The sequence below is a fragment of the Rutilus rutilus genome, assembly GCF_951802725.1.
Source record: "Rutilus rutilus genome assembly, chromosome: 2".
Lineage (NCBI taxonomy): Eukaryota > Metazoa > Chordata > Actinopteri > Cypriniformes > Leuciscidae > Rutilus > Rutilus rutilus.
This window is the reverse complement of record NC_140210.1, coordinates 3220463-3232660: the sequence shown is the minus strand read 5'-3', so window position 1 is coordinate 3232660 and position 12198 is coordinate 3220463. Positions and strand designations below refer to the sequence as shown.

The following is a 12198-nucleotide window of genomic DNA, read 5'->3' as shown; positions in this document are numbered from 1 at the left end:
CGTTTGAGCTTCTGCAAGAACCAATGCAGTTTGTTCTTGCGCATTAAACAGGTTTGGTTGACCTTCTGTTTATGTTCACTGATCAACGTTTATATGTGAATAAAAGCCAAAATTCAATCTGTTCATCATAGCGATGAAGTCTCTTTAGAAAATTTCAAGTCATCAAAACAGTCCTGAATCAGGGTTCAGAGTGTTTTCTGACTTCATTCTATTGTTAAACAATATGGTTAACAATGTGGATCCTTTTCTTCTTTCATTGCATCGCGTTGGATAGATGCACATCTGTTTATCACATTGCTGAGGTATTGTAGAGAACAAGAACAGTCTTTGAAATACTATTAATTTTAGGACATCTACTTCTATGATGTGCGCTCTTTAACAATGTTTTGTATGTTTTCCTTCTGCTAGAACAACTATGGCGAGCCAACTTTACTACGGCTCGAGTAACAGCTCAAGTGACAACTGCACCGACGTGGACAATCTCATGAAGCGCTACTACCTGCCCGCCACGTATGGTGCGATCTTCATCGTGGGCGTTGTGGGTAACATCACCGCTCTGCTGGTCTACGTGCTCAAAGTTCGTCCCTGGAAGAGCAGCACCATCATCATGGTGAACCTCGTCATCACTGACCTTCTCTTTATGGTCAGCTTGCCCTTCTTGGTCTACTACTACGTCCTCAATGACACCTGGACGCTGGGGGTCGTCATGTGCCGCTTTGCGCGATTCATGTTCAACTTCAACCTCTACGGCAGCATCCTCTTCCTCACCTGTCTGGCCATCTTCCGGTACGTGGCGATCGTGCATCCGATGCACATGCACAGCATCAAGCAGAAGAGATGGGGTGTGTTGGCTTGCGTCTTGGTTTGGGTCATTACGGTGGCCGAGTTAAGTCCGATTTTTAACATGTTTGACGTGGTTCCAACGGACAATAAGACATACTGCTTGGACTTTGCGAGCAACAACATAAAAATCATCTGGCCATATAGTTGGGCATTGACCGTACTGGGATATTTGGTTCCTCTGGTCGTGGTCTGTCTTTGCTATTGGCGCATCATTGTAGAGCTAAAGAAGGGTCCTCATATGGGAAGCAAGAAACGGGTTAAAGCAAGGCGACTCATCGTGTTGATATTGACGTGCTTTGTTGTTTGCTTTCTTCCCTTTCATGTGCTACGAGCTCTGAGAATCTACACGAAACTCACTACGGAAACCGACTGCATGCTGGACCGTGGCGTTCACGCCGCCTACATTATTTCGAGGCCGATCGCTGTAATCAACATAATTTTCAACCTGCTGCTCTACACGTTGTCGGGGGACTTTAAGCGGTCCTTCATGGATCTGTTCAAATGTGACCAGCTCATGTCGAAGACTAAAGGGATCATTAAAGTGGCTGTGATCAACAAACCCACGATCAATACCACATATGAGCAAAGCAGCTGAAACTCAAGCCACTGTCTTAGTCTTAGCCAGAGTCAATGCCACTGTGAAATAACCAATTTATGAAGGGATACTCCACCTAAAAATGAATGTTCTGTCATCATTTACTCACTCTCATGTCTTTCCAAACCTGTATGACTTTATTACTTTTGTGGAATATAAATACGATTCTGAAATATCTGAAACGCTTCCTCATTTTCCACATAATAGATACACAATACCAGTTGCGCTTTCTCTCTCTCTCATCTCTCCGACCGCGAGTTACACACAAACCTGCCTGCTCTCACTCACTCGTTTCATTTGCTCCGGATGAATATTGTTGGTGTTACAGGGCTTGAATTTCAGCATGGGATTGCGCATATTGTGCATAATTGTACTCGTTCCCACAGATTTTGTGCTCACACCCAAAGTGTGCGCGCATAAAGCTGCCTCTCAGTACTAAATTGAGTTCTTTTTCACTGCTTATTGTGCTTAAATACACACAAAATAATGTCAAAATGTCGGCCTTGGCGAGTATTCATGTAAACACAGTTATAGTGAACGTAAAGAGTTGAGAAAGAAAACACGTGTAACAGTATAATGGATCCGTGTGTCAGGTCTTAAAGTGGCAGCAGCCTAATAAACCTGCTGCTGAATTATGAGATCGATGTCAAAAGTGTGGCCAGTGAAAATGTTGAGTGTGTAACTTTGGAAAACCACTAACCACAGTGGCTGGTTAATGTGGCAAAAAAGTTAATGTCAAGCCCTGATTGTATAGTATTGAAAATGTAACTCAACCAGAGTCTGGTGCTAATAATGCCAAGGTCATGGATTTGATTCCCAGCAAATGCATCATGAAACATCATGACGTTTTACAAATGCATGAACATAAATGTGCATGTAACCAACCCAAGGCCATTTCATGACAAACCACCCATGTCGCCCTCAGCATGTCAATAGCCTATGGTCGCCACAATGGTCAAAAAATGGCCCTGATGTAAACAAACAATGATGCCAATCTGTAAAAATGGTATTGCAATGTTCCTGTGCATTGATGGTATCTATGTTTGTGGCAGCTGTATGTCTGTTTTTATTCATTGTGTGCTTGCTTTCCTTCATAAACCTTGACTTTATGAGGATGGCGTGGTGTAATTTGTTTGCCATACAAGATTAACAGCAGTAAAAGTACTTAAAAAGACATTTGCATTGTTTACTTTTTGGTGTGTACAGAGTAGAACATTTAAGTCAGAGGTACATATAACTGTGTTTGAATAATATCTGCATGGCACAATTGACTCTGCAGAGTGAAACTGAAACTTCTAAACAAACAAACTGATGCTATTTTGTTCAGAACATTTTTACTCTGTTTCTCAATCAATAGTCTTTGTTTTACATAACCTGATGGAAACTGGCTCATTCATACGGTCTGAATGGAGTAACCGGTTAAACAAATTCATCAGAAAAAAAGTTCTTGTATAACAGTGTTCTATGGAATTCCATCTGATGTTTAGATGCACTGTCTTACAGTAAAGGAAGAGGAAATGTGAAGCCTCCATCAAAACCCAATTGAGATGCAAATCAGGGAATTTTCAAGAGATTTTTGTCACAATTCACACATTATACGGAGGATTTCTAAATCAAATGTTTAACACACGTTAAACTGTTTGTGTGGTTTTTTTTTTACAAAGTCACCAATTTAGTGGAAGTGATTAACTATGTTATGAAATCATAGATGAAGTTCCTCATCGACTTAACCTTGTATTAAATATCTCATGAATCATCTCAGATTTCATCAGTTGTTCACACACGAGGAAACACCCTCTCATTGACTGGATGAAAAGGAAGAAGCAGCTTTTGCATATGTATTGTAAATAAACACTTGTTTAGTCTCCAAGGTCACGATTCAATCCAAGGAAACGGGTTTTTCCGAGCTTCCCGGTTAACTGTATGAGAAGTCCCCATCAGTGAAAAGAAATCACATGGTGTTTCTCTAGATCTGCAGTGCAAACTGAGTTTGATGGTTTGAGGATCATGACTTTAGTTTATGTATGGTGACATTCCTCTGTCCACAATCTGCGTCATAGTATAGACAAGTTTTGTACAGTAACCATTGACAGCTAAATATATGTGTAATTATGCAACATCAAAGTCATTGACGAGTCATTGACATCACAAAAACAACTGTTTCTCAATCCACCTTTGAATGCGGTGAGAATAGAGACGTCTTTCTTGAACCAACCCAATGAGAAAATTTCTTTTTCACAACTCAGAATACATTCCCCCGGTTCCACAGACAAGACTCAAGCCTCCCGGATTAAAATGCATGTTTGAGTTGTTTTAACCGAAATCAACTTGCACTGATATGTCCTAAAATATGTCAGTGCCATTGTTTTGTCTCCAGATGCACACCAGTAATATTTTATGTCACTGCAAGGAGAAAAAAACTGAGACAGTAAAGAAATCTCAGTCGTGTCATGAACAGTGATAATGAATATATTGGGACGTGATCAATATATGCAGATCATCATGAAAGCATTGAGAGTGTTGGTATGCATCAAACTGTCCTGTAAATTAAAACAAATCTGTGCAGATTTACTGCTAAACGGAAACAACATCGCTAAAGTGGTTTCATAACAGTCACACAGTAGCCTACGGTACCATTTCATTTTTTTACATTTCACTGGTATTTATTGTTTTATTTCCTGCTTTCACACAAGCATGTTATGTCATTTTTGACATTTTGGCGGAGGTGAAGTGGTTGGCGGAGTTTCCTATTTCTATTCAATTAACATGCTATGGTCATTAAATGGCTTTCCTGAGGTAAATGTAACGTTATGTGACATCATTGTTCTCCTGCTGTTATATATTGACCTCTTTCAGTGGTTGAAAAACACTAATTGGTCGATATTATGTATACTTTTGGTAAGTTGTACTGCATCTTTAAATAAAAAAGTAACAGATGATCGGTTCACGTGCACTTGAACTGAGGCGCTCAGCGATCTGTCACGTCACATTTACAAGCGCCAAACGTATTTTTGTCTGAATTTCGTAATAAAATTGACGGAATCTAAGAGCTGAGAATTAGTTGAATATTAAAAGTACCTCTTTGCTCCGCAATTTTTCTGTGCGTGAGAAAATGGATGTGTGGCATGAGAGCGTGTGAAAAGTGTCAATTGCGTGAGTCTCACGCGCAGCCCTGTTAATTATTATAATAATAATATCCTACCATGCTACTGTAAAAGTTGCGTCAGCATGCGAGTTAGGCTATGCTTAATTATAGAAGTAGCCTATAACTCGATGTCAGCCGTTTTTATCCAAGGCATTAGCAAGTGTTATTAGCTTGGGGAAATACATCTAGTGAAAGGACATTTTAAGTCCATGTCCAACTCTAAATTTTAAGGAATTTATATATTTGATTTCATAGTAACACTTTACAATAAGGTTCATTTGTTTATTATTCATATTAACTAACATGAACTAATCATGAGCACTACTGTAGTAGGCCTATTAATATTACAACTGCTATTGTTTGTTCATGTTATGTCATAGTCAGCGCATTAACTAATGTTAACAAATACAACTTTTGATTTTAATAATGTTTTAGCAAATGCTGAAATTAATATTAACTAAGATTAACAAATGCTGTAGAAGTGCAGTTCATTATTAGTTCATGTTAACACATTTAACTAATGAAACCTTATTGTAATGTGTTGCACTTTCATGAATACATAAAATTTATAACATCAACATGACTAAACATGAATTCCTCATAATTACCTGCTTGATTCTCACCGTTTTGTTTGGTAAAGTAAATAATATTTAGTAATATAATCATAATTTCCCTATTTTTGTTTGATGTGTTATGCATTCTAATTGTATCAACGTCTTTTCATTGGTAATGAAGAGAGGCTCTCTGACCTACTGCTGCTCTCCATCGAGCGAGATATTACAATTAATTGTGAGGAAGTCATTTAAATATTTAAAAACACAACAGACAGACCGGTACTGATTTAAATACAGGTGATTTGTTTAATAAATGAATGTTAAAAAAATGCACGCCACTGGTACACAGCTGAAGTCTCTGGTGGCACGCGAGGGAGTGAAACCAGTTCACACACTTATACAAAGGTTGTAATGATGCTGAAAATGCAGCTTTACCATCATAGAAAAATATTACATTTTGTAAAACATCAAAACAGAAAAGTTATTTTATATTGTAATAATATTTCACAATATTACAGTTTTTACTGTATTTTTGACCCAATAAAGGCAAACCTCAAACTTTTAACAGTGATGTAATACAGCCTTGGTGAGTACAAGAGACTTCTTTTAGAAGCATTAAAAAAAAAAAATTCCAAACTTTTGACTGGTACTGTATATAGCCTATTATATTATACCTGTATAGGGTTTCAGATGTTATTTAAGTGTGAGTATTACTCCCTCTAGTGGTTAAATTGGACTTCTTTCCCTAAAATAGATTTTCTCCATGACTTTTTGATCATATCATTTTTTACAGTAATGACCTTTGGTGTCATGCTTTATTTTAACCTAAAAGGAAATAGCAATGCACACTTTAAAATCCACCAGAAAAAAACAAGCACCACTGGCATTTTATTGTCTACTATAATATCTGTTTTGGGATGCACTAATTCTTATCTTGAAAACTATTTAGGATGGATAGTGTAACAATCTGGACAGCATTTATTTCTCTTGACACAGTGCTCATAAAACTGCATAATGAGCTCGTATGATAATTGCTCCTCGACCCGCACACCCGACCTGTCTGTCCTCTATATGATCAGTTTATCATGCAAAACACGCGACAAAATAATCGTTGGCATCTTGGATGAGTGATACAAATCTTAAAATAGGTCATTGTGTTCATAAAGCATTAACAGCAATGGAATTAGCGTGGGCTTGTTAGTAACACACTTTCCCATAGCCAAATATCTTATGAATAAGATCATACCTGTGCGGCTCTAAATCCCGCCCATAGGATCATGTGTTGACAGATCATATTGCCTGTATGTTTTGATGTGACATAAATGAATGCAAATGAATGGGACAGACATTTAGCACCAGGAACTGTTAATCAGAAAGAGGGAGGATCAGCTCAGGCATTTAAACTCATGATTACCACAGTTAGTTTCTCTGTGGAACCAGCGGCTGGATGAGGAGCATCAGAACACATTGTAAGTATTCACCTCTTTTAAAAACAGATTGTTGTTAGCTCTTCTAGTATTTTGGCATTTCATTATTTTGTAATTGTCCAGTAAAAATATCCTTTAAAGTTTAAACAATACATTTATTTAAGGTTTAGGTAACCCCAAAATGAAAATTTTGTCATTAATTACTCACCCTCATGTCGTTCCAAACCAGAAAATCTTTAGATCATCTTCAGAACACAAATGAAGATCTTTTTTATGAAATCTGAGAACTTGTTTAGTCCAAAAGTCTGAAGATACTCGATCACTTTATATGATGAAAAGCTTTAGTTTAGGCTTTTATTCACATATAAACATTCATCAGCTCACACATCAGTTGTAGTAAATGGAAGCTCAAGCATGTTCGCTTGACGTGCGAGAACCAATGAGGTTCATTCTTGTGTTACGCAGCTCGTTTGAGCTTCAGTAAGAACCAATGAGGTTCATTCTTGTGTTACGCAGCTCGTTTGAGCTTCAGTAAGAACCAATGAGGTTCATTCTTGTGTTACGCAGCAAGTTTAAGCTTCTGTAAGAACCAATGAGGTTCATTCTTGTGTTACGCAGCAAGTTTGAGCTTCAGTAAGAACCAATGAGGTTCATTCTCGTGTTACGCAGCAAGTTTGAGCTTCTGTAAGAACCAATGAGGTTCATTCTTGTGTTACGCAGCACGTTTGAGCTTCAGTAAGAACCAATGAGGTTCATTCTCGTGTTACGCAGCAAGTTTGAGCTTCAGTAAGAACCAATGAGGTTCATTCTCGTGTTACGCAGCAAGTTTGAGCTTCTGTTAGAACCAATGAGGTTCATTCTCGTGTTACGCAGCAAGTTTGAGCTTCTGTAAGAACCAATGAGGTTCATTCTTGTGTTACGCAGCACGTTTGAGCTTCAGTAAGAACCAATGAGGTTCATTCTCGTGTTAGGCAGAACATTTGAGCTGCAAGAACCAATGAGGCTCATTCTCGTGTTACGCAGCAAGTTTGAGCTTCAGTAAGAACCAATGAGGTTCATTCTCGTGTTACGCAGCAAGTTTGAGCTTCTGTTAGAACCAATGAGGTTCATTCTCGTGTTACGCAGCAAGTTTGAGCTTCTGTTAGAACCAATGAGGTTCATTCTCGTGTTACGCAGCAAGTTTGAGCTTCTGTAAGAACCAATGAGGTTCATTCTCGTGTTACGCAGCAAGTTTGAGCTTCAGTAAGAACCAATGAGGTTCATTCTCGTGTTAGGCAGAACATTTGAGCTGCAAGAACCAATGAGGTTCATTCTCGTGTTACGCAGCAAGTTTGAGCTTCAGTAAGAACCAATGAGGTTCATTCTTGTGTTACGCAGCACGTTTGAGCTTCAGTAAGAACCAATGAGGTTCATTCTCGTGTTACGCAGCACGTTTGAGCTTCAGTAAGAACCAATGAGGTTCATTCTCGTGTTAGGCAGAACATTTGAGCTGCAAGAACCAATGAGGTTCATTCTCGTGTTACGCAGCAAGTTTGAGGTTCGGCAAGAACCAATGAGGTTCATTCTCGTGTTACGCAGCACGTTTGAGCTTTTGCAAGAACCAATGAGGTTCATTCTCGTGTTAGGCAGAACATTTGAGCTGCAAGAACCAATGAGGTTCATTCTCGTGTTACGCAGCACGTTTGAGCTTCAGTAAGAACCAATGAGGTTCATTCTTGTGTTAGGCAGAACATTTGAGCTGCAAGAACCAATGAGGTTCATTCTCGTGTTAGGCAGAACATTTGAGCTGCAAGAACCAATGAGGTTCATTCTCGTGTTACGCAGCAAGTTTGAGCTTCAGTAAGAACCAATGAGGTTCATTCTTGTGTTATGCAGCACATTTGAGGTTCGGCAAGAACCAATGAGGTTCATTCTCGTGTTACGCAGCACGTTTGAGCTTCAGCAAGAACCAATGAGGTTCATTCTTGTGTTATGCAGCACATTTGAGGTTCGGCAAGAACCAATGAGGTTCATTCTTGTGTTACGCAGCACGTTTGAGCTTCAGCAAGAACCAATGAGGTTCATTCTTGTGTTATGCAGCACATTTGAGGTTCGGCAAGAACCAATGAGGTTCATTCTCGTGTTATGCATCACATTTGAGGTTCGGCAAGAACCAATGAGGTTCATTCTCGGGTTACGCAGCAAGTTTGAGCTTCAGCAAGAACCAATGCAGTTTGTCCTTGCGCATTAAGCAGGTTTGGTTGACCTTCTGTTTATGTTCGCTGATCTACGTTTATATGTGAATAAAAGCCTAAATTCATTCTGTTCATTATAGCGATCAGGTCTCTTTAGAAAATTTAAACCAAACCACTCAATTCATATATTCTATTGTTTAAAAATAGAATGAAGTCATCAAAACAGTCCTGAATCAGGGTTCAGAGTGTTTTCTGACTTCATTCTATTGTTAAACAACATGGTTAACAATGTGGATCCTTTTCTTCTTTCATTGCATCTCGTTGGATAGATGCACATCTGTTTATCAAATTGCTGAGGTATTCAATGCCAAGTATAGAACAAGAACAGTCTCTGAAATATTATGAATTTTAGGACATCTACTTCTATGATGTGCGCTCTTTAACAATGTTTTGTATGTTTTCCTTCTGCTAGAACAACTATGGCGAGCCAAATTTACTACGGCTCGAGTAACAGCTCAAGTGACAACTGCACCGACGTGGACAATCTCGTGAAGCGCTACTACCTGCCCGCCACGTATGGTGCGATCTTCATCGTGGGCGTTGTGGGTAACATCACCGCTCTGCTGGTCTACGTGCTCAAAGTTCGTCCCTGGAAGAGCAGCACCATCATCATGGTGAACCTCGTCATCACTGACCTTCTCTTTATGGTCAGCTTGCCCTTCTTGATCTACTACTACGTCCTCAATGACACCTGGACACTGGGGGTCGTCATGTGCCGCTTTGCGCGATTCATGTTCCACTTCAACCTCTACGGCAGCATCCTCTTCCTCACCTGTCTGGCCATCTTCCGGTACGTGGTGATCGTGCATCCGATGCACATGCACAGCATCAAGCAGAAGCGATGGGGTGTGTTGGCTTGCGTCTTGGTTTGGATCATTACGGTGGGCGAGTTAAGTCCGATTTTTAACATGTTTGACGTGGTTCCAACGGACAATAAGACATACTGCTTGGACTTTGCGAGCAACAACATAAAAATCATCTGGCCATATAGTTGGGCATTGACCGTACTGGGATATTTGGTTCCTCTGGTCGTGGTCTGTCTTTGCTATTGGCGCATCATTGTAGAGCTAAAGAAGGGTCCTCATATGGGAAGCAAGAAACGGGTTAAAGCAAGGCGACTCATCGTGTTGATTTTGACGTGCTTTATTGTTTGCTTTCTTCCCTTTCATGTGCTACGAGCGCTGAGAATCTACACAAGACTCACTACGGAAACCGACTGCATGCTGGACCGTGGCGTTCACGCCGCCTACATTATTTCGAGGCCGATCGCTGTAATCAACATCATTTTCAACCTGCCGCTCTACACGTTGTCGGGGGACTTTAAGCGGTCCTTCATGGATCTGTTCAAATGTGACCAGCTCATGTCGAAGACTAAAGGGATCATTAAAGTGGCTGTGATCAACAAACCCACGATCAATACCACATATGAGCAAAGCAGCTGAAACTCAAGCCACTGTCTTAGTCTTACTAGCCAGAGTCAATACCACTGTGAAATAACCAATTTATGAAGGGATACTCCACCTAAAAATGAACGTTCTGTCATCATTTACTCACTCTCATGTCTTTCCAAACCTGTATGACTTTATTACTTTTGTGGAATATAAATACGATACTGAAATATCTGAAACGCTTCCTCATTTTCCACATAATAGATACACAATACCAGTTGCGCTTTCTCTCTCTCTCATCTCTCCGACCGCGAGTTACACACAAACCTGCCTGCTCTCACTCACTCGTTTCATTTGCTCCGGATGAATATTGTTGGTGTTACAGGGCTTGAATTTCAGCATGGGATTGCGCATATTGTGCATAATTGTACTCGTTCCCGCAGATATTGTGCTCACACCCAAAGTGTGCGCGCATAAAGCTGCCTCTCAGTACTAAATTTAGTTCTTTTTCACTGCTTATTGTGCTTAAATACACACAAAATAATGTCAAAATGTCGGTCTTGGCGAGTATTCATGTAAACACAGTTATAGTGAACGTAAAGAGTTGTGAAAGAAAACACATGTGTAACAGTATAATGGATCCGTGTGTCAGGTCGTAAAGTGACAGCAGCCTAATAAACCTGCTGCTGAATTATGAGATCGATGTCAAAATTGTGGCCAGTGAAAATGCTGAGTGTGTAACTTTGGAAAACCACTAACCACAGTGGCTGGTGAGCAAAAAAGTTAATGTCAAGCCATGATTGTATAGTATTGAAAATGTAACTCAACCAGAGTCTGGTGCTAACAATGCCAAGGTCATGGATTTGATTCCCAGCAAATGCATCATGAAACATCATGACGTTTCACAAATGCATGAACATAAATGTGCATGTAACCAACCCAAGGCCATTTCATGACAAACCATCCATGTCGCCCTCAGCATGTCAATAGCCTATGGTCGCCACAATGGTCAAAAAATGGCCCTGATGTAAACAAACAATGATGCCAATCTGTAAAAATGGTATTGCAATGTTCCTGTGCATTGATGGTATCTTTGTGGATGCTGTATGTCTGTTTTTATTCATTGTGTGCTTGCTTTCCTTCATAAATCTTGACTTTATGATGATGGCGTGGTGTAATTTGTTTGCCATACATGATCAAAAGCAGTAAAAGTACTTAAAAAAGACATTTGCATTGTTTACTTTTTGGTCTTTGTTTTACATAATGGAAACTGGCTCATTCATACGGTCTGAATGGAGTATTCTTGTATAACAGTGTTCTATGGAATTCCATCTGATGTTTAGATGCACTGTCTTACAGTAAAGGAAGAGGAAATGTGAAGCCTCCATCAAAACCCAATTGAGATGCAAATCGAGATTTTTGTCACAATTCACACATTATACGGAAGATTTCTAAATCAAATGTTTAACACACGTTATTGTTTTTAAACTGTTTGTGGTTTTTTTGTTAGTGGAAGGGATTAACTATGGTATGAAATCATATTAGATGAAGTTCCTCATTGACTTTACCTGGTATTAAATATCTCATGAATCATCTCAGATTTCATCAGTTGTTCACACACGAGGAAACACCCTCTCATTGACTGGATGAAAAGGAAGAAGTAGCTTCTGCATATTTTTTGTAAATAAACACTTGTTTAGTCTCCAAGGTGATTCAATCTAAGGAAACGGGTTTTTCCGAGCTTCCCGGTTAACTGTATGAGAAGTCCACATCAGTGAAATGAAATCACATGGTGTTTCTCTAGATCTGCAGTGCAAACTGAGTTTGATGGTTTGAGGATCAAGACTTTAGTTTATATGTATGGTGACATTCCTCTGTCCACAATCTGCGTCATAGTATAGACATGTTATATAGGCCTATAGTAACCATTGACAGCTAAAAATACAATTATGCAACAGCAATAAAAAGTTCCCAGAACACTGACTTCTGTGATGCTGCATATAGCGTGAGTC

The 12198-nt window shown here is 39.4% G+C and overlaps 2 protein-coding genes across 2 annotated transcripts; both read left to right on the top strand.

Annotated features, from left to right (window-relative positions):
- Positions 1 to 415: 415 nt before the first annotated feature.
- LOC311286550 (2-oxoglutarate receptor 1-like) lies at positions 416 to 2544 on the top strand (the record flags this gene model as incomplete). Its single annotated transcript, XM_084402755.1, has 1 exon — positions 416 to 2544. One exon carries the CDS (start codon positions 416 to 418, stop codon positions 1436 to 1438), a length of 1023 nt encoding a protein of 340 aa, XP_084258881.1. The 3' UTR covers positions 1439 to 2544.
- Positions 2545 to 6568: 4024 nt separating this feature from the next.
- LOC311286772 (2-oxoglutarate receptor 1-like) lies at positions 6569 to 11403 on the top strand. The gene is made up of 2 exons (XM_084403045.1): positions 6569 to 6606; positions 9211 to 11403. Exon 2 carries the CDS (start codon positions 9218 to 9220, stop codon positions 10238 to 10240), a length of 1023 nt encoding a protein of 340 aa, XP_084259171.1. The 5' UTR covers positions 6569 to 6606; positions 9211 to 9217; the 3' UTR covers positions 10241 to 11403.
- The last annotated feature ends 795 nt before the right edge of the window (positions 11404 to 12198 follow it).